The 27,014-nt window shown below is 33.7% G+C and overlaps 7 protein-coding genes and 1 long non-coding RNA gene across 23 annotated transcripts in view; 3 read left to right on the top strand and 5 right to left on the bottom strand.

Moving 5' to 3' along the window:
- Positions 1 to 717: 717 nt before the first annotated feature.
- LOC117221826 (arf-GAP with dual PH domain-containing protein 1) lies at positions 718 to 7,769 on the bottom strand. 2 transcript variants are annotated; one of them, XM_033473080.2, is made up of 6 exons: positions 7,659 to 7,769; positions 6,745 to 6,970; positions 6,471 to 6,669; positions 6,031 to 6,408; positions 5,739 to 5,961; positions 718 to 5,639 (listed from the first exon to the last, which is right to left on the bottom strand). In XM_033473080.2, exons 1-6 carry the CDS (start codon positions 7,738 to 7,740, stop codon positions 5,572 to 5,574), a joined length of 1,176 nt encoding a protein of 391 aa, XP_033328971.1. In that variant the 5' UTR covers positions 7,741 to 7,769; the 3' UTR covers positions 718 to 5,571. The 2 variants fall into 2 exon arrangements, with proteins under 2 accessions (XP_033328971.1, XP_033328981.1); XM_033473090.2 differs by having other exon boundaries at positions 6,031 to 6,390.
- On the top strand, positions 1,226 to 3,640 carry LOC143259493 (PXMP2/4 family protein 4-like). Its single transcript, XM_076522008.1, has 5 exons — positions 1,226 to 1,360; positions 1,795 to 2,018; positions 2,707 to 2,819; positions 2,896 to 2,966; positions 3,036 to 3,640. Exons 1-5 carry the CDS (start codon positions 1,226 to 1,228, stop codon positions 3,204 to 3,206), a joined length of 714 nt encoding a protein of 237 aa, XP_076378123.1. The 3' UTR covers positions 3,207 to 3,640.
- A 2,145-nt stretch (positions 7,770 to 9,914) lies between the features above and the next one.
- LOC117221907 (uncharacterized) lies at positions 9,915 to 10,891 on the bottom strand. Its single transcript, XR_004490590.2, has 2 exons — positions 10,755 to 10,891; positions 9,915 to 10,179 (listed from the first exon to the last, which is right to left on the bottom strand). It is a non-coding gene; the product is annotated as an uncharacterized LOC117221907 (long non-coding RNA).
- A 180-nt stretch (positions 10,892 to 11,071) lies between these two features.
- On the top strand, positions 11,072 to 15,828 carry hfw (leucine-rich repeat domain-containing protein hfw). 6 transcript variants are annotated; one of them, XM_033473149.2, is made up of 8 exons: positions 11,072 to 11,231; positions 12,673 to 12,949; positions 13,244 to 13,558; positions 13,654 to 13,823; positions 14,220 to 14,402; positions 14,497 to 14,655; positions 14,760 to 14,870; positions 14,954 to 15,828. In XM_033473149.2, exons 1-8 carry the CDS (start codon positions 11,223 to 11,225, stop codon positions 15,224 to 15,226), a joined length of 1,497 nt encoding a protein of 498 aa, XP_033329040.1. In that variant the 5' UTR covers positions 11,072 to 11,222; the 3' UTR covers positions 15,227 to 15,828. The 6 variants fall into 6 exon arrangements, with proteins under 6 accessions (XP_033329040.1, XP_033329025.1, XP_033329062.1 ...); XM_033473134.2 differs by having other exon boundaries at positions 14,760 to 14,876; XM_033473171.2 differs by lacking the exon at positions 11,072 to 11,231 and adding an exon at positions 11,253 to 11,681 and having other exon boundaries at positions 14,760 to 14,876.
- Positions 15,829 to 16,151: 323 nt separating this feature from the next.
- On the bottom strand, positions 16,152 to 19,116 carry ais (DExD-box helicase 52). 2 transcript variants are annotated; one of them, XR_013033407.1, is made up of 12 exons: positions 18,880 to 19,116; positions 18,545 to 18,793; positions 18,281 to 18,466; positions 17,922 to 18,177; positions 17,775 to 17,847; positions 17,472 to 17,675; positions 17,289 to 17,379; positions 17,081 to 17,203; positions 16,822 to 16,972; positions 16,655 to 16,730; positions 16,426 to 16,588; positions 16,152 to 16,352 (listed from the first exon to the last, which is right to left on the bottom strand). XR_013033407.1 is itself a non-coding variant. In XM_033473129.2 (12 exons), the coding sequence occupies exons 1-12, from the start codon at positions 18,964 to 18,966 to the stop codon at positions 16,250 to 16,252; spliced, it is 1,767 nt and encodes a 588-aa protein (XP_033329020.2). In that variant the 5' UTR covers positions 18,967 to 19,115; the 3' UTR covers positions 16,152 to 16,249. The 2 variants fall into 2 exon arrangements, 1 of the variants encoding a protein (XP_033329020.2); XM_033473129.2 differs by having other exon boundaries at positions 16,426 to 16,593; positions 18,880 to 19,115.
- A 1,323-nt stretch (positions 19,117 to 20,439) lies between these two features.
- On the top strand, positions 20,440 to 21,545 carry LOC117221898 (U6 snRNA-associated Sm-like protein LSm5). 2 transcript variants are annotated; one of them, XM_076521920.1, is made up of 4 exons: positions 20,440 to 20,541; positions 20,777 to 21,017; positions 21,098 to 21,294; positions 21,383 to 21,545. In XM_076521920.1, the coding sequence occupies exons 2-4, from the start codon at positions 20,972 to 20,974 to the stop codon at positions 21,413 to 21,415; spliced, it is 276 nt and encodes a 91-aa protein (XP_076378035.1). In that variant the 5' UTR covers positions 20,440 to 20,541; positions 20,777 to 20,971; the 3' UTR covers positions 21,416 to 21,545. The 2 variants fall into 2 exon arrangements, with proteins under 2 accessions (XP_076378035.1, XP_033329096.1); XM_033473205.2 differs by having other exon boundaries at positions 20,526 to 21,017.
- Mos (proto-oncogene serine/threonine-protein kinase mos) lies at positions 20,914 to 23,073 on the bottom strand. Its single transcript, XM_033473184.2, has 4 exons — positions 22,960 to 23,073; positions 22,705 to 22,892; positions 22,152 to 22,534; positions 20,914 to 21,837 (listed from the first exon to the last, which is right to left on the bottom strand). The coding sequence occupies exons 1-4, from the start codon at positions 23,031 to 23,033 to the stop codon at positions 21,538 to 21,540; spliced, it is 945 nt and encodes a 314-aa protein (XP_033329075.1). The 5' UTR covers positions 23,034 to 23,073; the 3' UTR covers positions 20,914 to 21,537.
- A 120-nt stretch (positions 23,074 to 23,193) lies between these two features.
- Positions 23,194 to 27,014, bottom strand: part of Ae2 (anion exchange protein Ae2) — a 105,858-nt gene continuing 102,037 nt past the window's right edge. For all 8 annotated transcript variants that reach the window (XM_076521862.1, XM_076521865.1, XM_076521859.1 and 5 more), the window contains one exon: positions 23,194 to 26,745. In XM_076521862.1, the coding sequence (XP_076377977.1) occupies positions 26,073 to 26,745 (673 nt within the window). In that variant the 3' untranslated portion in view covers positions 23,194 to 26,072. The remainder of the gene's footprint in view (positions 26,746 to 27,014) is intronic.

Here is a 27,014-nt window from a genome sequence, read left to right as displayed (position 1 = left end):
TTGTCTCTTTTCTTTTTTATGCCATTAACACCAGAAAATACTATACACAACACAACTTTGTCGTCAATATAAAACACATGCCACTTCGCAATAGCAAACAATTCTCTGCATGAGATATCAATTGATACAACGGGGACGTGATTGGTTTTGATTAGATCTAAGTGTCCATGGCCGATTACGTGTTATGTCGCGCTTACATCTTCCTCGGATCAGTATTTCTAATGTACCGGTACTTTTCGGTTCATTCAATTAAACGGAGATACGTTTTAGAGTCAATTAAAAATATTTAGCGTTCAGTTTCTTAAAAATACGAAGAAAAGTGGTTATAAACTAAACAACGTTGTTCTTTCTTTGTGCCGAGCGATTATTAGTTATTTAAGCAAATATAAAAGTAAGTGGAAAGTTATGTAATTTTTAAATAAAATTCAATGTGATACATGTGGTATCGTACATAATTTTAAATTGTTTCATATTAAATCGACATGTGTTTCGTTATTAATTGTTATTTGAAAAACGTTGCGGAAAGCAGTGTTGTAAAATAATTTCTTCAACGATAGAAAAATTTGTCGAGTATCTAATATAATGCGATCGTATTTATATCGTAATAAATTAATTTAAAACATTTCAAAAGTCATCATTAACAGGATAGGTCCTGAACAGTTGTATTGCAATTCATCATAATTCGTTGTTGATACTTAAGGTAAGTATATGCACGTGTTTAATGTTTTGAAAAGTACTTTATTTCTTCTTAATTCTTCAATATTTTCAATAAGCCTATTACATATATAAAATAGGGATAAGTATGTGAGGATTCACGTGGATTCAATATTTTTTTCAAATCGTAAAAGCATTTTATGTATGCAATATCCGCGAAAGTTTGTCGCATTGCGGTATTCTCTCCCTCTCTTTTGTTCTCTTTTATTTCTTTTTTAGATACAATACGGTATACTGATTATCGCTTATTCCCATTTACAAATTTTCAATTAAATGCAAATATTTGCGTGCACTCGCTGCACGTGCGCCAAACAAGTATAAAAAATTCGATTAGAATATTCTCTATTTGTCTACATATTTCCTCGTTGAGGCAACCAATTTTTATCGCTCACATGCCGTGATAACGCTGTATCGTTGATTTAGGGTGACACATCGTTAATTTTCGTTCCAGCAAACATAGAAACGAAATAATTCAGACGAAACTATCGTTGTGTAAATACATTAGATAACCATGGCAGTAGCAAAAGTACTGAGAGAATTAAAGATCTGTGCGCAGAAGAGACCGCTACTTGTCAACTCGATGATATACGGATCTTTTTATACCGGTGCCGAATTCGCGCAACAAACTTACAACAAAGTATTCAAGGTAATTCGATCGCAAATTACAAATTGTAAGCATTTAGCATTTAGCGCATAAATGTTTCATTTTCAAAAAGTATGATAGAGACTCTATTGTCCGAAGGTTTATTTCTGTAATATGTATACTGATATAAAAAGATTCTATTATCTAAAAATTTAATCCAAATTCTCTACTAGATGATAATGTATCTGAACAGTATAATGATTACAGATAATAGAACATTTAGATATCAGAATGTTGTAAAAATAAATGTTCGAATAAGGGAGTCTCTACTGTACATTGTTTATAACAATAACGAATAAGAGGACGAAATTATTGTACATGTATAATAGCTTGTTTTTTTTCTAAAAATATTATATACTAGATACATAGAATTTGTATACTTCTATACATGAGTTTTGTTTGTAGTTCTAATTAAAGAATTATCGTGGTTCTTCTAGTTTCCGGTAGCGACCCCGGTGTCAGAAAGAATCGAAGAATTTAACACGGCCGATGCTCGAATACAAACGCTCCCTTGGTCAAAAACATTCAAAGAACCATTGATTTTATCGGACGATGATAAGAAAAGGCGATCAAGGGATCACAATGACGATTACAATTGGGCACAACTTAAACGATATGCTATCTACGGTTGCTTCATAGCTGGACCGGTACTCCATGGATGGTATCTTCGCCGAGTCGATCTCATTCCTACATACATAACATATACATACTTGTATAGATCTGTCACCATACAATGCTATCGCTTCATTAATTACGTTTTGCTTTTTGTGTCTGTTTCATCGTTATCACTCTTCTCGATTTTTATAATATAAAATGCATGCACATACAAATATTATCAATTAATTTTCTGTTAGTTTGATTTCATTGAACAATGCGAGATACAAGGGATTTCAAAGACAAAGACGAGAACGCGATTGTGTTAAGGGAATGCGTTTAAATATCGTTCATAATTACTTATTATTCAATTAATGCTTCTTTCAGTTTATTATAGCTACCAATGTCAGATAAACTACGACAAGTACCGGTACACTCTGGAAGATGATCGCATGAGAAATGCAAATTGCATTCGTCAAGTGAGCAAGTCAAGTTTCTCACAATGTATTATATTGCATTGTCTTGTAATTGTATTGCATGAATAGCTTTTATCATTTATAACGCTTTAAAATTTTTGTACAAAATCGTTGCCTCCATTCGACGAATTACACTGCAACCATCGAAAAAGGAAGATGATAGGCTTGTATTTTCACGAATTTATACGATCGGTCGGATTCAAATGTTTCCATTTCTTTCGTAAAAATCTTCGACAAGATTTATAGGTTTCTCAACAATCGATACGATTTTTACTTCAGGTATAAATGGTTGGACGCGTTTTACAAAGGCAAGACAATGAAGATCGTTCTTTTGAAACTTTTTGCTGATCAATTTATACTTACTCCACCATTGATTGTGGTATTTTTCATCAGTATGTATTTTATTTGCAATCACATTTTGTACGTTTCTGGCCTATTTCACAATCTCAATATCTATCAATATTTCAGGTATGAGTTTAATGGAGAATAAAGCCGACATTTTCAGCGAATGTAAGGCCAAATTTCTACAAACGTTCAAGGTACAAAAAAATTCATATCTTACGGTTTAACGAGTTCATAATTAATTGTTATTAATTTTTCATTTTCAGACTTCTTGCATGTACTGGTTACCAGTACAATTCGTCAACTTTTCACTAGTGCCATCAGCACTACGAGTATCTTTCGTTAGTATTGCAGCCTTTTGCTGGGTCAATATACTTTGTTATGTAAAAAGAGTGCCTTTATCTGATTGTAATCAGAATAACGAGACATTTTCTTAACGTCTCGTGTCGGGCTGCCTAGAATGTTAAATTTGATCTTGCGATTTGAAAATGCACAAAGTTGAAACGAATCATTGAAAATTAAGTACAACAATTAACATATCATATTATATATATATTATCCTTATAATTAATTTAATTGTAAGTGGCCGATCTTAATCATGCTTCGCCTGAAATAAATTATCAAATTTCACAAAGAACAAAATTGTTTGTAGTAAAATTCATAATATTGTATTGTATGATAATATTACTATAATGTTCTTGCACTTTACAATCTCAGGTGAAATACATACTGCACAGCGAAGCAAATTCTGAATAACATTTTGGTTTTTACTATAAATAATCAATTTCTTATCAATCTATGTACGACATTATATCAGCATGATTGTGTAATCGTATAACGTGTAGGATGAAGGAACACTGTTCTTACAATATCTTTTGTAATGAATTTTCTCTTAACCATGCCTTCTTAAATTATAAAAAATAGTGTATTAATCTATTGTATGCGTATGTATATATACATATCTATTTTTCGAACATTTTTTGTGTATGGTAATACCTCTAAAATACATACATAAAAAATAATGGCGAATTAAAAGTTATTATTACAATAGCGTAGAACGTTGCATTAAAGTTTTTAAAACGAAATTGCTATTATTGTATTTCAAGAATATTATAGATGAATAATCGGTTTTATTTAAAATATTGACTTTCATCTGTGAAACGATTAAGATATCTTTATTTGTTGTATACATATGTAATATATTCGTAATGCACATATATGTAGAGTGTATTAGTCTCTTCATTTAATGCAGTCTTTTGGATGTTTCATATTGCAGAATAATTGAATTATTATTATCATCATCATCATCATATTATTATTAGTATGGTTAGTGTTATTATTACTCTTATCAGTAATATTATACATTTACATTATACCTTTATAAGAAATGTAGCTTTTATTCGGGAAAATAAAAAATTCGATATATCTTACATATAAGTAATGAATATTGTCCACAAAATGTTAGAACAGATGAAATTCATAATATACGCATATCTACAGCAATACAATGTTTAGAATCAAATTCGACTTAGATTCAACTGAGTTTCTACTTCCCTTGCTGTCTCATAATTAAAATTCACTACTAGGCCATAAGAATGTGTTATTTCTAGAAAACAGATATCATTATAGTAAATTTTCTCAAATTGTCCCCCAGCTTGTAAATAAAAATTGACAATTTAGGAAAACGAGTTTTATAGTTGCCGATTGTCAACAACTATAAAAAAAGGCTTGAATATTCGTGTCTTCTCTTCCAAAATTATTCATTTTTATTTATCAGCTGAAGGAAAATTTGCGAGAATTTACTGTATTCATAATTTTTCGCATATTCTGTAAATCTAAATAAAGTAAACGTAACAAAAGCAAAAAATTAAAAATAAATACTGTAAAATCAGTATTTTAATTTCGTAATTTCATTTTACACATCGTACTATATAATGCTTACTCAATTATCCGAAAACAAAATGTTCTATAAAACTGTAAATAGGCAATTACCAGCTAATAAATATTATGTAGACAATATTATTATTAAGTAAAAATTTGTATAATATAGTGTCATAATACTGACAGCTTGATTCGACAACAAGCGAAAAGTATCGTTGAAGAGCATATCATAGTCTTTTTAGGGTTCATCCTCTTTGGTCTTATGCATACATGCACATGTTGAATATTTCATGACATAATGAGAAAAATATGACATTATAAATCAATAGAAATTTGTATGATTTTAAAGTAAAGTTTCTGAATACAGTGTAACAGTAATAATCATACGTAAATCGTTGGAATTAGTTTTTAAAATTCAATGTAGTTTTAAAAATATTTTTATAATGTTTTATATATGCATAAGATGTACGATATAACGTGAATGATTACTAAACTGCGGATTCGTATACATTCATAATACGCATATTCTATGTAAAGTACAGTAAATTAAAAAGGTCTACGAAGATTAATACATTTTTCATTTAACATAGAACATAACGAACTTGTCAAGATATAAAATAAAGATCTATAGAATTTTCTTTCCATAAATTGGTTTGTAAAATTGTGAATTTGCATGAACATCCGCAGTCTAATGATTATGAACAAATATTAAGTATATTATGTGTATACGTAGAATCTGAACGTGCGCGTAAACGCACACGACTTGTCAGTGGTTTGCGTTTATAACACGTTACCCATTCATCATGCATGTTGAGTAATCTATTTATTACTTGATAATCTCTCGATACAACAGCCCAATTCATTTATCTAGGTAATTTTCATGTTTAACAATTAGGAAAGGCACCTAAGAGGGATCCAGCCCTACCTTGTAGAAGAAAATATATTCATTGTACCACTTGCTGTGCGTTTTCTTATGAGACGCGCCGCCACTGTAAATATTAAATAAAAGATAATAAAAGATGTTTTTATGAAACCATAGTATTATTGATTATGAATATTTAAATATTCAATTATCAATAAAAACTTACCAGTCGCATCCTGCGGCGTAAGTGGCTTCTCTATGACCTTTTGTATCACATTTATCCATTGTGTTCTGTCGTCGTCGCTTTGAGCAGAAAGGAGATAGGTTCTGTCCGGTGTTTCAAGAGTGAAAGAAAATCCTTGATCTCTTGCACCTGGAGGTACTCCAATTTTCACGGCGAAACCGTCCGAAGTATGACCCAAAAAGATTTCTCCTTTCGGATGCGCATCCTTCAAATAAAACCAAATACATTAGTTAAATGTTTTTATAACACACGTCGTACATGCATGCATATGTACCATAGGATCGTCGTGGTACATAAGTTTTCGTCCATCTAATGTAAACCATCTCTTCTTATAGGCATCCGTATGCCTAGGCCCAGTTTTCCACAAAAAACCCTCTCGGGGAAAGTCCCTGGTAAGCTGTGAAAGTAACTCATCTTCTGTTGCTCCAGGATATGCAACCTTTAAACGATGTAGTTTTGCACATCGTATAGCTAAATACCAATTTGTAATTACTTCTGGGTCTTCGTGGTATACATAGATATGTCTTGTTGTACCATCCTTCATAAACGATATTTGTAAACTATTTTGATTTCCAGTTTTAGGTGGAGCGAAAGCTACATTTAACTCTGATATTCTTAGAACAGCTTTGGGCTCCTTGTGGTTAAAAAAAGGCTGTTAAAAACTTTTTTATGAGTAATACCAAAAGATTTATATATGTAATATTGTCTACGTACCTTATTTTCTTTAACATGATATTTTAATGTATCTTCTGCTTCGCAAAGTACAAACTTTCGAGGATGATAACGTGAATCTTCTTTACCACGTTTCATTAAGAAACCTTCCATGAACCCTGACACATAATGGTTCTGCCGTTCAGGGTGACAAAACTCTTCTCTCTCGTATTTTGCTCTTATCCATTGTTCCACCAATACCCTAACAATTCAGAAATATTATTTCCAAGAGAAATTTGTTTTTTATAATTGCAATGCATATATTTTGGCAACCTACTGCGGTGTATCTGGACTGGGTCTACGATAACATGGCGGTACACGTTCTTCATAATGAAGTCTAGCAGCAACATTACCAACTTCTCTAATTCTATTCACCTGAGAATCCTCCCACCTGTCTAATTTCAAGTGTTTCACTTTGGAAATATGTGCTCCCATTGATCTATGTATGCCAGCGCATCTTGTACATACAAATATTCCTATGTTATAGGAAGCCCATTCTGGATCTGGAATTGAATTCCAACTATCTGAATAAAAATATTTGTCTTAACTATGTAACGTTTTAAATAATTCTAATGAAACTGGAAAATGCTTTTTTGTTGATATCGAGTTGAAATAAATGTTTATAAAAGTAAGGTAATCATGCAACTATCTTATCGAAGCAAACTATCTTAAAAGAACGCGTTTTGCAATAAGAAAGGTGAATAAACGTAACAAACAAAAAGAATATGTAAATGTAATTTCTTTATTATTAGATACAAGAGTAACTTAAACTTTTTTCATAGGATGCACATGTTTTTATTTTTCTGCGATGTAGAATGTGTTATACATATAATAATTGAAATGTTTGAAATTCAATCAAAATTTCTCTTTTTCGATAAGTCCCATGATAATCTACCACTACATCACTTATTATAGAATAGAGAAATTTTTAAATTGGTATCAACAGTATTTTGAAACACTACTTGTTACGCAGAGTTGTAATTGTATTTAATAACAGTTTTTGTTGCAATTTCACAGTGTTTGTAATATAATCAGATTTCCTTATATATTCGAATGTAAACGAAATTACAAAAACAAGTCTTCAAACGTAATCATTAAATGGTTTATATGATGCTAAAGAAATCCTTTCTGATAATTTTTTTAACGCGATGCACAAACATATTTACAAATCTTCACGGAAAACCCACTCACTCTTTGTCCCACAGTCCGCACACAAATTATTTTCTGGTTTTTTGAGGAGTTCTGCTAATAACTTCTCGTTCAAGTCCGCCATCTTAAAACACTGACAAACAGCAATGCACTATGTATAAACGAAGATCATTTAATATAGAGAGGCTAACTCGTTTAAAAAATATGTCACGCCGTATACTGCTGAACTTGCATGTATATATATAGGCACAACATCGTTTCACAAATCCAGGTATTATCGGAGTTAATAATCTTGCATATAAATTTGAAATGTATATACAGTAGTGTAGTAACTAAAAATATGTAGCTGTCACTTCATTGATAAATTATTTAAAAACCACAAACTGAAATTCCCTCTTATACGATGACATTTAATGATAGAAAATTGTATTTTAAGAAACACAACGTCTGTACTTCTCTGTGCATGTATATCTTTACAATAAAATATTTTATACATCTATGTTCTATCGTTCGCGAAATTTCTTGAAATTATCATCACCTATCGATAATTATGTGCTGCAACATTTTTAACTAATATCAGTTAATATTGTAAACAGTGATTTATGTATTCGCATGGAGATATTACATACATATATACTGTATGTATGTATGTACTCTCAATTCAAGAGCTTTTTCTTCCCCTAATTCAAGAACCTCTTTCTATCACCACCATTCTAGTGCGCATTCACCTTCGCGCAGTTGTTTTAGAAAGAGAACGAGAGATGATCAAGAGAGACAGCGGGCTCTATGATAAGTGTCCACACGGATAAGAAACCTAGTCGTCTCACTTTACAGTGCTTGCGGTCTCGCTCTTTTCGCGCATTCTTATGTCTGGCGCTCCATTTGAAACACGCGGCGCAATATTCGATTTGACTTTTCCCCTCGTAGAATTCTCGACCAAATTTGCGAACGATACTCAATGAACATTGAGATGTGTTTCGAATGTATGTGTTTGTAGATAATATTTCGACAAGTTGAGCAGGTTAAAATCCAGCCAATTATTGCATTTACCCGAATGTTAGCGCAGGAGAATGAATGTTACAAGCGAATAGTGTAAACTTTATATCCTTTTCTGATAGATGAAATATGGCCCATTTTAATGAATAAATGTCATTTTTAAAGAATGCTATCTTCGCACAGTAAGTAGTTACGCAATTTGTTGCCGACTTTCCAATTCAAGAATTCTTGGGCCGCGTCGAAGCTTGTCGATCTGAGCGACTGGTACTCCAGCCCCCCCCCCCCCCCCCCTTACCGCATCCTGCGCAGTAGGTGCTTGTGTATGTCCCTGCCGACAGTACAGTTCAAGCATATCTTTGTTTCGTGACGGAGCTTGTCCGTTCTCTTCGGTGTGATTGGCCGATGCCAATGGATTGCCAGTGACATTATCCAATCACATTTATGAAGTTTCCCATGTACCACTCAGCGGATTCCAAATAGAAAGATTTCTTTATAAATACTTTATTAAATCGCAAGAAACAGTTTCAGAATAAAATGAATCGAAAAGTATAAAATTTTGCAACATCCGCCCTATTCACCCGACCTATCGCCAATAGATTTTCATTTTTTCAAACACTTTGCTTGCGAAACCGTTTTCTTCAAAAATGACATTTATTAATTAAAATGGGTCGCATTTCATCTTTCAGAAAAATATATGAAGTTTATACTATTCACCTGCAACATTCATTCTCCTACGTTAACATTCAGGTCAATGCAATAATTAGCTGGACCTTATTCTGCTCAACTTGTCGAAATATTGCCTATAAATACATACATTCGAAACATATCTCAAGGTGCATTGAGCATTGTTCGCAAATTTGGTCGAGAATCCTACGAGACGAAAAGTACAAGTCGAATATCCATTTTCAGATGCGCGAAAAGTACGAGACCACAAGCACGGTAAAGTGAGACAAACTACATTGGTGTCGATGTGACTAGTTTCACATGTGTTGTGCTGATATCGTACTGGTTTGCTCGCTCACTCGCTATTTCCTGCTTTGTCATTGACTATGAGGGTAGCTCTGTTCAGCTGGGAATCGTCAACCAATCAAAGTACAGCAATTCGCTACCTTCTCTCAATACAAGAACCTCATTGCTCCCGGATATGGTTCTTAAATTGAGAGATCACCGAAAAATTTTGAACGTTTATACTAATTATTTTCTATAGAATATATAAAGTTTTTAGGACTTGTATCTGATTTGCGCTGTAATGTCATTGGAAGGAAATAGGAACTATGACAAATGCATAAATAATTTCAAAAGTTTGATTCATAGTTTTACGTGATTTTTATTTTCACACTTTTCTAGATATATTCTATTTTACAATAATGTTCTAAGGGTTCTTTCTACTAAGGGTTCACTTCGTTTTTCTATTATAATAATGAATTGACGATCTTGTGAATTTGTAACTGCCGTTTGTGAAAGCTCCGAAACGACTAACTTCTGAATCAATAATCGATGATAGATGATGGAGGCAAATGGACAGGTATCACTACGGAGGAATTGTATCTGCACCAGGAATTCGATGCTGAAAACAAAACACGGAAGAGGATTAGGATCTGTTCTGACGCGTATTCGTATATAATGTACATTTTTTGAACACTTTCTGGGATCACTTTTTATTCCTTTGCAATTAAATATTATACATCGTGCTTCCAAATCCCAAATCATAAAACCTAGAAGTAAAAAATACCTAATAAAAGTGATTTTCGCTTTTCATATCAGTAACGCTGAGTGCGACACGAAAATGGTATTAGAACTTCTGAAGTCCATTTTTTCGGTGACAAAATAATTCATCGAGTGTCAAATCTACTTTTATGTAAATAGAGCTTACATTATGAAAAAGATATCTTCTAGCTTGTCTATGCCGATTCTATTGACAAGGTACAATAATAAAATAAACGCAACATACAATTCATTTTCGCAGTCTGATTTCTGGTTTAGAAGATAAGCAATAAAAGGAAAACAGGAATGCATGAAAATTTTGTGTCTGACATGTGTCAATAGTCGGCAATAGTTCTGCAAATGACGTTAATCTTTCAATATTTGCCACTAGGTGACAGTCACTTTATCGTATCTACAACATCTGGAGCAGCATCTTACCATTTTAAAGTTCGATGTTCATACACTTATATATCTCCTACTATCGCCCGATTCCGATATATGTATAATTATGATCTACACACTATACCTCCTAACAATCTAGAATTCGTATAATAATATAATGACTATTCGTTAATTTGAATCAGAAACGTGACAGCAAAATCACCGCAAATTTTATCATTTCCTTACGACAAATTTTATCATTTCCTCGCCACAAACTTTATCGTTTTCACCAACCATTTATTCGTTGAAACATTTCGATGGAATAACCAAAACTGCTGTCAAATACTTATCAATTACATAAGATTGTAATCATAGTGTAGGAAACAAATAAATACTTATACAAGAAAATTTTTTACTAAATAACATTTTTGTTTGACCCTTTGTCTTTATAACGAATATTCTAGGTGTCGATGATAACAACTATACAGACATATGTAGATAAACAAATACAGTGATTTCATAAATATGCAATGTGTAAGAGCGATAGCTTTTATATTTATGGTGACCAAGAGAAACATTAACGTTTACAATTTAGTATTCCATGCAAACAAATAATTTTATCAATTATTTTTAGTTTAAATTTCTTTCTATAATATTCAATATCGTTTTAGAGAGTCTTTTGTTTTAGAAATTTTCTTTTTATAACAAAGAAGAGAAAATAAGTAAAAAAGAGAAAAAAGTGACGAAATCGAGGGAGTTTAATTCCAGTCGTGTAGTGATTTATTGTAAATGTGAGGCCAACGAGTGTAATAAAGTGACGCATTCTGCCAGCAGCTAACCAATTTTGATTCATTAATAGGTCGACCCGTATGACCCAACGTGTCAGAGTCAACTAAACGAATTAATTTACTCACGTTCTTACTTAGATCGAATGCGCAATATGTGTCTTTCGCTACAAAAACAAAATTCCAATTGTTGTCAAGGGTGACTACTTCTATTTGTGAAAAGTACTGTATCTCATATCAGTCGTATTCTGTGTTGATGTGTCATTGTAAATCAACGACAAAATTATCTTAAAAATTTTCTTGAAATGTAGATGTTGATTAATTTTTGTTCATTAAAAAGTTTCATGAGATGAAGGTACACATTTTTATATCACTGGTCGATGGTATCAATAAAATTGAAATTATGTTTTCTCTTATTTAAGAATTATTGGTACGATATAAACAAAGCGCTGGAGTAATTAAAATTTATAATAAACAATATATTTCTTGATGAATAGAAACATCTAATAAGGTTGTTTCTTTATGACGTTATTATCTCACGACTATTTATGTATTATAAAAAAGTAGTCGTCTGCAAATAATTTGTATATTCTGAATGATTACAGAAATCAATTGTTTTTTATAATAAATTTTTAGATTTATATTTTTAATTGCTTAGTACAGAAGGGAACATTCGCAACAATTTATTTTAGTACATGTAGACATTTCTAAAAAAGTATTTCTTTTAAAACTGCTAATGTTTATAATGATGTAATATACATTGTGTGCTATGATAGAATTTATTAATGTGATTATAATGAATTGCATGGTTTTTTACGTTATTTCGTAGAACCTCCGATCGCGATGTTTTTCATACGTAACGAAATAAAAATTAAAGTATTATTAGCATTGTGTTAGTGTAAAGCTAAGGTACTTCGTAATAAGTTTCAGTGTTCGTTCAGTTTAATTACAGTTGCAATACTGAGTAAATAACAGTAAGGATCGAAAGAAAAATTCAACAATATTATTTTAACCATGTTTGAACATAATTTGTTTATTGCATTTCCAATATTTCGGTAAATATCGGAAATTTTAAGAACGTCTATTAAATTGCCTATTAAATATTTATCACAGAAACATTTTTATTCATTATTATCTTAACAAAGTTAATTATATTTACTCGTACTTGCTAACATCAATTAACTTTACAGATGCAGTGGTTCGCCATAATGATGTGCTTGTATGCAGGAGTAGCAAGTGCGCGGACAGAAGAAGACCAACAAACATCCTCATCAAGTACAATAACAGGAATGTCTGGAGGAGCATTAGAACAATGCTTTTATCGCCAATCTAACGAATGTCCTAATGTTGAAACAACTGGATGTTCTTGTACAAAAATTGTTCTCGCCCACAATAATCCTGAAGGCACTGCTGTGTTTTGTTGCAACTTGGATATTAGAAATCTTGCTACCGAGCTATCTTGTGCAGGTTATTAAAAAATTATTTGAATACCTTATCTGAAGCATCATCGAGGTTCTCATGATCATTGACAGAGAATCTACCATCAATGGATTACTTCATAAAAACCTTTCACTTATGCTTAGATGTAAGCAATTTAAAGAAGTTGATCCTAATGGTAGTTTCAGATAAGCCTCATTGGTGTTGCTATATGTCTGTTAGCATTTACTACATATAGCAGATACAGTATTCGTAGAATTCATGAAAAATTGGACATTATTATCTTAACTGGACTAATTATTATCTTAACTTTTAATATTACAGGATTTCCATCAAACGTATCCTACGTACATATAAGAAATCTGACATTAGATGTATTCAATGTAAGTGAAATTAGATGGAGAAGATTGAAATCGCTTGCTGTAACAGATGGAAAAATAAACCGTGTGAAAGGACAGTTTCGAATGATGACGCCAACACTGTGTTTGAATCTATCTAATAATGGTCTTATAGAAGTAGAAAATAATTCGCTTACACGTTTAGTACAACTTACCACTTTGGATTTATCTTACAATAATCTTAAACATTTACCAGCACTAAATACAATGAATGGCCGTGAATTCTGGCTGGATATTTCAGGTAAATAAACAGGTGTACATAAAAGCAATTTTTGTTATGCTTATTTGTATATTTTCTGTACATTTTGTGCAATTAATATGAATTACTTTACTTAGGAACAAATACACTTTGGTGTCACGATATCTACCAATACATTAATAAAACAGGAGAAAAACAGATTAATTTTAATCGTGAAAACGAAACTGTATGTTCAGCTAGTAAAACATGGCATTGGTTCAATACCACCGAGCAAGTTCCTCTGAAACAAGTTCGATATCTTAGTTTGGTAATATTTTCAACCTGAATACATTTAGAAATTACTTAATGACATTAATCTGACGTTCAATACTTGGAACTAGAGATCACGGTTTTGAACGTGTATTTATGTATCCAAATTCATGTATTTCAATACATGTTCTACTTTCGACTCTACTTGAAAATTTTAAAACTTTATCCTACATAAAATAATCACACAAAATAAAATATGGATATATTAGTAGCATATACATTAATTGTTGTTGAAATACCCGGGTGGACGTGTACCGAAACACGCGTATACACGTATATCGAAATATACGTGTACACGTGTATTTAAAAGGACATAGATCAAAATACGTGAACATTAATTACACATGCATGTACACATGGAGATCACTACTTGAAATCTATTACTATTTCACAGTTACAAACAGAATGCCCAAAAGGAGATACTTGGCAGTGCCAATGCAATTTCAGAAGATTGGATATTGTCGAAGGTAAACCACCGACTTTAGCGGTAAATGTGGATTGTAGTGGTATTCAAATTACCGAATTACCTGAAAAATTACCTCGCAATACTATAGCCTTGAATGTATCGTACAACAACGTATGTAAATTTCATGAATTATTTGAACTTATAGAATAATATTATTACTCAATGTATGTAGAATGCATTTAAAGATTTTTCCTCGTTGCTATAGATTACAGCATTAGATGATCTAAGCACTAATCCATGTTACGAAGATATAAGAGATTTTTATGCAGACTATAACAATATATCATCTATAAATAAACTGGAAGGTTCTAAGTTTTTAGACAATTATGCTTTCCTCAGTCTACGGTATAATAAAATCAAATCCGTAAGTAGAAAATATGGCAGATTTCTAGTGAATAAATATGAAATACAAACGAGGATGTTATATGACGCTAATTGACATTAATTGTTGTTGATTTAAATATTCAGCTTCCAACATACATTTTGAGTCCTAACACTTATGATAAAAGTTTTACCAGTTCGCGTTTGGTGAAACTTGGAGGAAATGAATTACATTGTGATTGTAATACTGCTAAAAATGTAAAGGTAACCATTGTACGAATATATGTAAATGTGTAAATTAATAGATTCGAAACCTCGAAAAATCTAAATTCTTTTTTCAGGTATGGTTACAAACTCGCATATTAGATTCGGATGAAGTATTATGTGAAAATGTTAAAGAAAAGGTTGTTGATTTAGAACCTTCAAAAATGTGTGTATACCCAGGTGATTGGACAGATTATATTTACTACATTATCGCTACAGAGGTAGTTCTCTTAATAAGTTTGATAGCAAAAGTATCTTACGATTATTGGGTTTTTAAAACAGCCGGTTATCTTCCATGGCCAGCAAACAAAATGCCGAAATTACCTTGTGATTGGCTTTGCGAAACTTGAAATTTTTCACATATAATATGTTTCTATTTGGACTTTCAATATATTTCAATGAAACAGACTTTAATACTATTTCTACGAATTTATATGAATTTATAAAATTCATTTCATCGAATTCGTTTTGAAGGCTTTTATAACAACATTTAAATGAGACTGGATTTGACTAGACGATTATATATATTTAACTGAAGAAAAAGCTACACCAGTAAACAGAATTGACAATCAGTATGACTTAAATATTCTGAATAATTCCAAGCTTTCTTAAACGCACACACGTATGCGTGCATTTGTATGCATATAAAAGCACAGAAAAAGTTTACCATGTTCGAATTCAGAAAAAAAAAAGTTACGTTACATAAATTCATGTAATTTATGTACACCACCGATTCATCATATACATTTACATAGTTACACTTTATTGTGTAAGATTGAATCATTTCAGAATCGTTTTATATATTTTAATCGTCTGTACATTGAACTAAGCTAGACAATAATCTTTAACTGCTATGACTCGAATATATAATGACAACGCATATCAGATAAAATTAGTAAATATATTGTTCATATGTATAATAAAGATGTGATCACTATTTTCTTAGAGAGAATTGACTTTTGCTTTTAACTCTTATTGTTACTTCATGATTTAAATAAATTAATAGATTCAAGAACTTAAGCAACACTATAATTTATGTTATAAATTGTCTTTCTTTTTATTAATGATTTCTTTCAATTTAAAAATGTACATAATGCATATAAGAGCGTAAAATATAGTTACAATGATTCACGATTTGTAAATATAAATCATATGTAATAATTCTTCCTTCAAATTGTCATTTTCGAAAGGTATTTCATTTGTTGTAATTATTTTGGTTAATATTTATAATAAATAACGATAACATTTGTAAAAGATGATCTTACGATTAATCGCTTACGTTTGACCATTATTTATTAATTTTATACAAACGCAACGTATTGCGTATATTATAAACCTTAATTTTAGTACTTATTTAATTCTTACCAGAAACATTATGTACTCGTTTTTCTTTTTTTATTCGCTCGTTTTAAAATTTTATCTGTTTTGTCTATCACACTGTCATCTTTTTTCTCACAATTATTTGTAACGGGTTTTCTGTAATAAAAATGACAAAATATATTTTCCTTATATTCACAGATATTGACATTTAAACATTGAAGTACTGTACCTTGATATCTTTTCATTACGTCTACGTTTGAATGTTGGTTTGGTAGATATTTTTTCTCTAGGTGGAGCTTGCTGTTCAAGTTTCCGCTTTTCTTTCTTAGTATGCTTTCTCATAGTTAACATATAATCGGGAACATTGCAACCAGACTCTTTCATTACAGCAGCTATACTAAAATTTCAATGCAATCTAATTGGTAGAGATTCTATTAATTCGGAAGATGAATACTTACCTTCTTAGATTCGGAGTATCTTGTTCAGTAAAAAATGTAACTGCCTTTCCTTTATGACCGGCTCTGCCAGTACGACCTATTATTCGTATATGTCAAGAAGTTAATAATAGATAATAGTAATAGAAACTTCAGACATACGTGTGTACAATAAATTTGGGAGTACATACCAATTCTGTGAATGTAGGAAATAACAGATGGTGGGAAATCGTAATTAATGACAAGATTTACACCTTTAAAATCAATACCTCTCGCCATTAATTCAGTACATATTAATATCCAGATCCTTCCTTCTCGAAAACAACGAACAACGTTATCTCTCTAGAACGTTAACAAGAATTAAAAGACAAAGGATAATAGATTCCAGTATAGATTAAAAAAACATGATCTTGTTGATACTTCGTATAATAAATTCTACAAAATAAATACCTGTGTTTGTGTTCTGTCAGCATGAATAACATCTACATTAACTCCGTCATATATAAGCTCATTAAATAATTCTTGAGCTCTTTCTTTACTCTGGACAAATACTAGTACAGGTGGTAGTACTCCCTTTACAGAATGGAACAGTAAATTAATTCAATTGTATAGTACATAAAGATTGAAGAAAAATGAAAATCCATACATACAATATTACCTTTTGAATAATATTTCTAAGTGCTACAAGTTTTCCTCTTTCCGTTCCAACGAATAAAAGCTCTTGTTCCACTAAATCGGTAGCAGCGTTTCTATATCGAAAGAAAGGTTTCAATAAATTGAATTATAAATTATATTATATAAATTGTTAATAAAGAAAATAAACTTATTGATTACTACATACCTATGACCAACAGTAACCATTACAGAACCTTTTAGATTTTGTCGACACCATTTTGTCACGACCGGCGTGTTAGTTGCACTAAACATCGCAGTGCGTAAATTCGGATTTGTACATGCTTTTGAAATTTCTTCTAATTGATCTCTAAAGCTCCGCGTCCCGTCCTCAAAAAGTTTATCTGCTTCATCTACTATTAGCCATTTGACGCTATCAAAATATTATTTCATGTTTAATACAATTTATTAAAATAAAATTTGAACGAATTTAAAATTCATAATGCAAATGAATTGTATTTATAGCACCTACTTGCTTAAGTTAATAGCTGGTGGATCCTGATTTAAGAGAAATATTACTCTTTTCGGAGTAGTAATCAATATATCTGTAACATAACATTAGAATAGCATTTAGTCAATGAACACAAATTACTGGAATTAAAATTTTGTACATACTAACCAAATTTCTGTGAACTTTGAGGCCCATATTTGTTTAATGCTTGACTAATTTTGCTGATAATATGTATTTTAAAGTTATAACCTTCACTAAGGCGTACACATTCCCTGTATGTTTGTTTAGCTAATTCCCTTGTGGGACTTAAAATAACAGCCCTGAATCCTTTCTTTCGTGGTCCACCTAAACAGTGGATTATGGGCAATAAAAATGCAACTGTTTTACCAGATCCTGTTGGTGCACAAGCCAACATTTGTCTGCCCTGTTTCCCAATATAATGATGGTAAGTGAGAAATATTCCATAAGTTGTTAAAATTTAAAATAACATTTAAAATATTACGAGTTATAAGCTACATTTATTTTACTTGCAACATGACAGGCATAGCTTGCATCTGAATTGGTGTAGGATGTTCGTAACCACAATTTACAATATTATTTATCAAATGCTTCGTTACACCAAAATTTTCAGACAATTCCATAAATGTTGAGATAGGTTTAGGTATACGTGCGCCTGTAACTCTTATGCGATGTTGATTTCGAAATTGATTAATCTACACAAAGTAAAATAACTTCATGAAACATATTTAACGTTAAAGCCTTTTAGTCTAAAATAAGAAAATGTTTTATACCGCTTCCTGCTGTAGTTTTAATTGCTTCTCTGTAGACAAAGATTCTTTATACTTTTTAGATTTTATTTTACTTCCATCTCCGGGGACCGTTATACCATCGAGTAGTACTAATTGACTAATGTTTTCTGTTTCATTGTCAATTACGTCATGCTTCCTTTTAATAGATGTTGATAAACAATTTTCACCATTAGGTATTTCAATATGCGTTTCTTCGGTTATAACCGCATCTTCTGATCGTTTCTTAACAAGCTATAAAAAATTAAAACATTTATAAAACTATTTCTAGATGTTTTTCGAATGTCTATATTGATTAACCTAACACTTTCCATAAATACCTGAAATCTTTGTGCATCGGCAAGAAAACGTTTTTTATTAAATTGAACACCACTAGAAAGCTTTTGAAAAAGTTCATAAGCATCCATTTTCACTTTTTGTTTAGTCGTTTGTATAAAACTTCAATACATGTGTTTATAACCGTTACAGCCTCTACTACTTCTAATAACAACTTGGTTAACTAGGTTAGGTTCTAACGTTGCTCTCGTGCGCAACAAGTGAGACAGGAAGAATGATACTGGGTCAGGATCTGAATTACCGACTCTGTAGAAAGTACTGTGGTACAATAGCTAATAAGATACGCGTACAAAAATTACCGAAAAGCTAAATACGCATCTCAAGCATGTAAACAGATATTTTTATAATTATTTATAATAATTCTAATTTTTTTAGCGGCGCAGATTGAGGAATACAGTGCCGTTTTTTAAAATAACTTCTTAACCATAACAGACATTGGCACGTGATTTGGTCACAATAATATACAAATATTACATGACAAACAGCTTTGAAAAATTATAAAAAATTATATCAGAAATATCTAATTTATTATTGCCATTACACAATTTGTCTAAGTACTCAATTATCTTTGTGGATATTTTTATTCGTATGCTAGATGCGAAAGGATCAGAATAATTCTAAGATGTCCAAATGTGAACAGAGACTGGAGAGTCGAAGATTATCTATATCATAGCACAATCATGCCTCACCGTAGTAAGCGAGGCGGGAGCAACCAGCTTACAAATATAAAGCAGGTAGAGAAATCTGATTGGTTGATGCTAAACAGTGCTGCCCTTACGGTTCTAAACAAAGAGGGGAAGTGGCGAGTGAGCAACAGAGTACGAGAGTACGATATCAACACAACCACAAGCGAAACAAGTCACATCGACGACCAATGTAGCTTGTCTCACTTTATCGTGCCACATGCCTGAAAGATAGCTGAAATAAAATATGGCTTTCTATGGTTGAAGGATGAAGGTAGGAAGAGGTCATGGCTCGGTTCATTCACAGTCTGAGGACGAGCCTTACGCGCAGAGGGTGTGAAGGAACAGTTTTTTGTACTTTTTCCATCAACCTTAGAATTTTAAGACGTCGAACATCGAGAAAAAATGACACTTTTTAGGTAGGAGGTCCTCGAAACTCAACGCCGATAGCACAACGGATGGATTACAGATGTGGTGACGAAGGACAAAGGCTGGAACCGAAGTCACGATTTCCTGCGAGGACAAGAGTTAATTCGTTATTCTTGTTCGAATCGTTTTGACGGCGTAACAACGGCAATATTTATAAAACAATGAAACAATTTGCCTTGATAGTTCTATTCAGCAAAATTCCACGAGAACATGAGATAATAGCTTACCGTTAGTGAGAATAGAAGTAGTAATTTCTTTGCTTTGATAGACTTTGAATTCAATGCTAAGACAAGATTCGCCGCGAATTGGATGCGTAGAAATGGTGGGGATGTTCGCAAAAGTTAAGGGAGATAGAAAAATCGTGCAAAACCTGAGGTATTATTGTAGTCAGTTACCGACTTGGAAAAGCTAGTTATCAGATCGGTAATTGATTAACAGTTTGATCATTTTGCCACGAGAGACGACACCGGTACTATACATACATTTGCTCTGGCTGCAGGGTCATTGAAAAACATTAATTATAGCATAATTAGGGTAGGAATATATTAATCAAGGTCATAGAACTGTTCAGGAGAATCTGTTTCATTGATTTCACGTAAAAAATAACAGATGAGAATACATAGTAAACTTCAGGAAGTAATTAATTCTGATTTTTAGTGTTTTCATTGTTCTTTTTATGTGATATCGATACATTAGAATCTCTTAAACAATCCTGTGCCCTTGATTTATTTTCATAAGACGTAATTATGCCATAGTTAATATTTTTTAGCTGCATTGTGTACATGCGGGAGATTTAGTTTGGGCGTTTACCGCTATGCGTGATACTGTTTCGTGGTCCATAAACGGACCACGGAAAAAACTGGTGTGATTACCGCTTTTTCTCGATGGTAGGAACAAAACAAAGTCTCATCGTGCTGTAATTTTTATTTTCCATTATTTCCTATATTGATATTACCTTGCGACTATGGCGAGTTCTGTTAGTACAAATCCATCGACTTTATTGCCTCTAGGTAAGCGATTACGTTTCGCCGATAAGTTTCTAACCTTACTTAATTTGAATGCTACATTATTCTACTTTGTTTATTCGTAGAGTTAGTTGACAAGTGTATCGGTTCTCGGATACATATTATTATGAAAAATGATAAGGAAATCGTCGGCACTTTGTTGGGCTTCGACGACTTCGTAAATATGCTGCTCGAGGACGTGACGGAAAGCGAAGCAACCCCAGAAGGACGAAGAGTGACAAAGCTCGATCAGATTTTGCTCAACGGTAGCCATATCACGATGGTTAGCAAATAATCTTGTAGAGATAAGGATTTCTTCGATGAAATTACTATTACAATTCTTACATTCACAATTCACATTTGTGTTGCAGCTTGTACCTGGTGGAGAAATGCCTGATACGTAAAGCTATATTCCCACGTTCTATTTTGTATAATAAAAATGTAAACGTTAAGTTAATCGTCTGTATAATAAGAGATTTAAGGTATCTTATATTTAATATTACCAAGCAGAATAAATATCACTGTGCTACATCATCGCATCAATTTCTTTAACAATATCGATGGTGATAGGTCTATCCTTAACGTCTTGCGACCACATCTTTCTGTACAAACTTTTATAAGCGCCTTTGAATTCGTCATTTAGCTTGACGTCTTCTGGACGGTTACCCTTTGCCGATAGATAAATCACTGTATGACTATGTAAGCCGGCAAATGGTATTTTTCTAGATAACATTTGCCAGGCTACGATACCAAGAGAATAGATGTCCGCTGCAGGTGTTGGCTTGCATCCTTTCAATACTTCTGGTGCTGTATAACCAGGAGTACCCTAAGAAAATATTGTTTCAAATTTAAGAAAGAAAGTAGCAACTTATTAACCCTTTGTGGACGACATCTGTACGCTGTACTGATTCTGATAAATATCCAGAAGCGATTATACAGGTTTAGATCATTAAATACAATATACTTTCAAGCATTATGCCTTGCTTTAGAGAATTTAAAGATAACTATGAAAAATATCAAAATGTCTAAATCACCATCAGATTGTGGTAATATGTGTAACATTGTGCAACAACGATTGTATAGAGAGAAATCGTCAATTGTACGTTGTCCGCGAAGGGTTAAAGAAATCGGGAAACGTACATGAGAATCAAAGGATTCGTTCGAGTTTCTCATCGATACAGAGCTACCAAAATCGGTGAGCTTTGGCTGATTATCTCTAGACATTAGAATATTCTTCGGTTTCACATCTGCATGCACGATACCGGCGTTGTGACAAAATTGCAGAGCGTACATCATATCCTTTAGTATGGAAACCCTTTCAATTTTAGTCAACTTATCCTCGTCTAAACGATCTTGTAAAGTAGTACCACATAATTCCATCGTTATCAAAGATAGGGAAGCTCCTTGTTCTATCATCAGAACCTTTACTATGTTAGAATGTTTTAAGAGCGAAGCGTGCTTCTCAGAATTCAATGCATCTGTACACTTGCCAGTTTGCATTACTTTGGCTGCTACCTGATCACCTACAGAACATTTGATGTATACGAATAATAGGGATATTTCCGAGCATTTGTATGATATTTATCAATAAGATAATTAACGGATTGCTGAATTTTCAAAATTGAGATATCGATGATTTTATGTCTACAATTGGATGACTCTTTATGTAATTCGAATCGTTAATACATTTTACCTTTATAGGAAGCTTTATAAACAGTGCCGAACGCACCACTGCCAAGGACGGTACCACGTTTACTTGGAAGTCCATCTTCCAGTATTTTTCTTCTGTTAGGTGTATCAAGATTGAAAGGGGACAATCGATTGTTATTTTCAACGATTTGTTGACAAGTTTTTCCTGGTGTTTTTGGACTTAGGAATTGTCTATAACGGTGCAAGTTAAAACATTTTTACACGGCTGAAGTGAATTTTGGGACGTTTAGAACATTACCTTCTTTCCACAATTTTTAATGCATGTGGCGATATGTTGCACAATGTAGTAGCTAATTTTCGAGGCGAGGCCATTTTGCCGATACAATATTACATTTGTCCGGTTTCTCGAACGTTACAGTTAACGATGTAAACAGATGAAGATAAACAACGTTAGCGTAGCCATGGTCGTGTGTCGCAGTCCTAGGATAAAAGTAACACGAGTTGGTAGGATGATGTGAAAAAATCGTGAAAGTAGAGGGCCATTGAAATGTTTTTATTTCTCTGCATTCTAATACAAGGCGTGAACCATGTACTAGGAGCCTATTACTAATTATTACTCTTTAATACTGTACGATAACTAGATTATTTACACGTTTTCTTTTAAATGAACTCATAACAATCGATACTTATTTCAATAATCTCTCAATATAGATAATATCTGCAGTATGCATATAATAACATGTTGATGTACTAGACATAAACACATCTAATGAAATTCCGTGTTAAAAAGTTGATGCTAATACTCTAATTATGCTCGTAAGTACTGCCAGTAGTTCTTACAGCGACTCTGGATCTCTATCACAATTACATAGCACAGTGTTCTTCGATTCGAAATTGATGTCTTCATGTATATAAATTAATAGTAGTAGGTAATGCAACAATAGATCGAGTTTCACGGAAATACAACACGTAAGAGTAGAATTCATTTATCATTCGACAAGGTACCTTTAGCTCGACAAGGATTAGTAAAATATCTTCAACGAATAAAAATAGTATGTCTTTTCTCTTTGAAACTACATATTTCGCGCTCAAAATATTTATCTGTTTAGTTGTTCTTTCTTTGTTGCACGTATCTCTCGCATATAATAAGATATACACGTGTATGCACATGTATATGTATATGTGTACGTATATATTATTTAATATTACAGCTTGGTCTCTAAAAAGTGTAGAAACTTTACACTTGAAAAAACTAACGACTACTGTAAAATTAATAGTTACTGAGGCGACGTATCTACCAATACTGATCATTTTTTTTTTATACTGAAATTAAAATACATTGGAGGAGAGATGCATAAGAGCTGAATACACGTGCGCGATTATTCGGTCGTCGCTATATCGAAGTTTGCTTATATTCTATCTTCTTTGAAATAAATACACGATCGATTCGTGTCAAGACGTCCTCCGAGCGTGAACTCGAGTGAAAGTCGTATTTAAAAGTTGACTCGAACTCGATTTCTCGGAGGTAATTCAGATAATATTCTGGAATCGTTAAGCTTCTTCTCCCTGGGTTTAATGATATTATCAGGTACGTCTCTGAATAGATTTTTGTTTGTCACAGTGTACCATATTACCATATATTATACATACATATCCGACGGTATTCTAATTCGTGCAACGTAATGTCGATAAAAACGAAAGTGAATCGAGTTTTCGGTGGCTATACGCTTATGAGAGTATGAATTAACTTTCTACTACAAATATCACGGAGTATTCGAAGGAGAATTCGTTCGGGCGAAGAAGAAGATTTTGATCGATCGTACGACAAAATTCTCTTTCGAGTCCTCGCGTGACTCGTTTACGACGGAGACGAGAGAGTGTCGTTTGTTCGCAACGGTTCAATATACTTTTACTTTGAAATCACTTGGAAAATACCGATTTCCATCTAGGAAAAACAGCGATTACGACTTTAGAGCGTATTCAACAGATATATTGCTAAATGATTGTAATCGTTCGCACGCGGTGCTAACAAGTGTGTGCCACGGTCCCAAAGAAATTCGAGCTCTATCCCTAATATTGATCGATATGAGAACAACTAACGAGAATCGCTATCCGGACATCTCTTTGTAAAAAGATTCGTTATCATTCGACCACGCGGTTGTCACGTGGACGGACCAGCACCATTAATGAATCCGCGATCTTTGCGATTTGGCACTTTTCGTAATCCCGTTAAAGTGCCGTTCACACAGACCAATTTTCCTGAGCAACGTGTCGTTCATCACCATACTTTAAGAGGCACTCGGAGGCACCCTTTCTCCCTACCGACTCCAACAAGGGTGAAACACATCGCAAACTTCGATTACCGATATATTAGATAGCGTATAGGTACTCCACACGCTTGGGGGAGTCGCACGCCATTCCGCGCAAAGATTACAATGCCAAACGGGAACCCGAGTCGAGCCGAATCGAACGGAACCGAACAATTATTTCTCTTGTCACGGGCGTAGCAAATGAAAAACTGCGATCGTTATCGTCGAAGCAGATTTCACGCGTTTCCACGCGATTTTTCAACTTGTTTTGATACATCGATAGAGCCAAGGAATTAACGTTTCATTCGAATTTCGTTAGACTAGTATTTAGGCTTTTCTTTTTGCTCGTTATTCAATTGTTTACCGCGACGTTGCAAGTTTTGTGCACGGTGCATTCTGCTCGATACTGGAAAAATATCATGTTTTTTTTTTTTACAGAATATATTACACATGTATACGATATACATATATCATTTATTTGTCGCAATTTCAAATATTCTAGCAAAAATAATGAATTTATTATAGCCTAATGCACCTTCTTTCTCGTGGACAGATTACCGGCCTCTACCTATCGATCGTAGATAGCGACACACCTTATATTCTATTCGGATAATACATATAACTCGACATAGTCTAACAGCCTCTGTCCCGGTCCCGAGTACCCATACACATCCAAGATACATGTAAAAAGAGATTCCGACGTTTCACCTCTATACAGTGTATCGATTATGTACAAGTTTCGTAATACAAAATAATCTTTACGAATTTAACGAGTTAACCAACATCTCTTTGCGAGGCATCGGAACAATCCCTGTTTTTATCTACCCCCTTTATCTATGCCCTCGTTCGCAATTCATCGGTCTACATATCGGCTCTCCCACGAAAATAGACTCTGTCTACTCGACGAACTCACGCTCCTCCGATGGGGGAACAATTTCATGAGAATTGTGGAAAGATGCAGCGGATAATCGAAAAGGGAGATACAGGAGAAGGCGGAGAGAAAAGGGAGACTGAGAAATTGTGGAAAGTGAGATAAGAGAAAGATGAGAAAGACGAGGAGTAGTGTAGAGGTATGTTCGGAGCAAGTCGAATAAGGCACTATCTAACCAGGTAACGGAGCTTCCTCGTAGAAGTCTGGCTCGTCCTCGAAACTCTCGTGGTCGGAGCCCTTGCTGTCGAGTGCCCTAAGCTCGGCGACGTTGAAAAAGTGGCTCATCTGAGCCCTGAGCGGTATCATCAGGATTAGAAAGAACGGGAGCGCCAGTGCCGCCCTGGTACTCTTCACGATCCACAGCACGGCCAGGCACAGGATTTGTATCAAGGTGAATATGTGCATCTTGTAGGTCTGCACCCGGCGAACGTAGTTCGCGGTCCCGTGATGCTTCACCGGCATGAAGAACAGCTTGACACGGTCGAACAGCTGGACACCGTTCGTCGACGATATGCCCATGTACAGAAACACACCCAAAAGGACGGACATTGGTACGCGTCGCAACAGCGGCGCCATCAGCACGCTCACGCCGATTAATATGGCAACCAGCAGAGCGCTGACCCTTTGCTCCTTGACCTCGACGATGTGCGGCTTGTCACCGGGCGCGTGGGTTCGCGACATCACCGTCACCGCGGACACGTGCGTCAGCGAGCGGACCGACGCGGCGCAGCACCAAGGAGCGCCTATCAGTCCGCAACCGACGTTCATCAAACACACCACAACTATGTCCATGTGGTAGCCGTTACCCTTGCGCAGCTTTCGCTCCTTCTTGTCGATGATCAGCCTGAAACAATTCGATCGAGTTTACCAGAATGTACACGAATATTAATTACAAATGCTTAAGTTACGCGGTCAGAACCCGCCCGCGACCCTATTATTCCATCGTCTTCGAACACGGCCAACGTAGAAAATGTGTTTCGCTAAAGATTATTTTTTTATATGTCCGGCGAACTATACTTCCCGAGACCGTCGCGTGGTTCGCTATTAACGACACTTTATTTACGGAATATATTCAACATGGCGGCTGTATGCATCAATGAAATTTCATAACAG

The sequence above is a fragment of the Megalopta genalis genome, chromosome 1 (assembly GCF_051020955.1).
Source record: "Megalopta genalis isolate 19385.01 chromosome 1, iyMegGena1_principal, whole genome shotgun sequence".
Lineage (NCBI taxonomy): Eukaryota > Metazoa > Arthropoda > Insecta > Hymenoptera > Halictidae > Megalopta > Megalopta genalis.
Note: the sequence above shows the minus strand (reverse complement) of the source record. Positions and strands in the feature narration are given on the sequence as shown.

What these genes read in the sequence shown, in the direction of transcription:
- ais (XM_033473129.2), bottom strand. Translation starts at nt 18,966, where the DNA reads ATGGATGCTTATGAACTTTTTCAAAAGCTTTCTAGTGGTGTTCAATTT. An exon ending in CCGATGCACAAAGATTTCAG is followed by an intron (nt 18,794 to 18,879) that starts GTATTTATGGAA and finishes AATTTTTTATAG; the next exon opens with CTTGTTAAGAAACGATCAGA. An exon ending in TCAAAGTTCACAGAAATTTG is followed by an intron (nt 17,848 to 17,921) that starts GTTAGTATGTAC and finishes GTTATGTTACAG; the next exon opens with ATATATTGATTACTACTCCG.
- LOC143259493 (XM_076522008.1), top strand. Translation starts at nt 1,226, where the DNA reads ATGGCAGTAGCAAAAGTACTGAGAGAATTAAAGATCTGTGCGCAGAAG. An exon ending in GATTGTGGTATTTTTCATCA is followed by an intron (nt 2,820 to 2,895) that starts GTATGTATTTTA and finishes TCAATATTTCAG; the next exon opens with GTATGAGTTTAATGGAGAAT. An exon ending in AATTTCTACAAACGTTCAAG is followed by an intron (nt 2,967 to 3,035) that starts GTACAAAAAAAT and finishes TTTCATTTTCAG; the next exon opens with ACTTCTTGCATGTACTGGTT.
- LOC117221826 (XM_033473080.2), bottom strand. Translation starts at nt 7,740, where the DNA reads ATGGCGGACTTGAACGAGAAGTTATTAGCAGAACTCCTCAAAAAACCA. An exon ending in TGCGGACTGTGGGACAAAGA is followed by an intron (nt 6,971 to 7,658) that starts GTGAGTGGGTTT and finishes ATTCAATTCCAG; the next exon opens with ATCCAGAATGGGCTTCCTAT. An exon ending in TACGCCGCAGGATGCGACTG is followed by an intron (nt 5,640 to 5,738) that starts GTAAGTTTTTAT and finishes TAATATTTACAG; the next exon opens with TGGCGGCGCGTCTCATAAGA.
- hfw (XM_033473134.2), top strand. An exon ending in TACCGAGCTATCTTGTGCAG is followed by an intron (nt 12,950 to 13,243) that starts GTTATTAAAAAA and finishes TTAATATTACAG; the next exon opens with GATTTCCATCAAACGTATCC. An exon ending in GGTATAATAAAATCAAATCC is followed by an intron (nt 14,656 to 14,759) that starts GTAAGTAGAAAA and finishes TTAAATATTCAG; the next exon opens with CTTCCAACATACATTTTGAG.
- Mos (XM_033473184.2), bottom strand. Translation starts at nt 23,033, where the DNA reads ATGGCCTCGCCTCGAAAATTAGCTACTACATTGTGCAACATATCGCCA. An exon ending in TTATAAAGCTTCCTATAAAG is followed by an intron (nt 22,535 to 22,704) that starts GTAAAATGTATT and finishes AATGTTCTGTAG; the next exon opens with GTGATCAGGTAGCAGCCAAA. An exon ending in ACGAATCCTTTGATTCTCAT is followed by an intron (nt 21,838 to 22,151) that starts GTACGTTTCCCG and finishes ATATTTTCTTAG; the next exon opens with GGTACTCCTGGTTATACAGC.
- LOC117221898 (XM_076521920.1), top strand. Translation starts at nt 20,972, where the DNA reads ATGGCGAGTTCTGTTAGTACAAATCCATCGACTTTATTGCCTCTAG. An exon ending in ATCGACTTTATTGCCTCTAG is followed by an intron (nt 21,018 to 21,097) that starts GTAAGCGATTAC and finishes GTTTATTCGTAG; the next exon opens with AGTTAGTTGACAAGTGTATC. An exon ending in ACGGTAGCCATATCACGATG is followed by an intron (nt 21,295 to 21,382) that starts GTTAGCAAATAA and finishes TTTGTGTTGCAG; the next exon opens with CTTGTACCTGGTGGAGAAAT.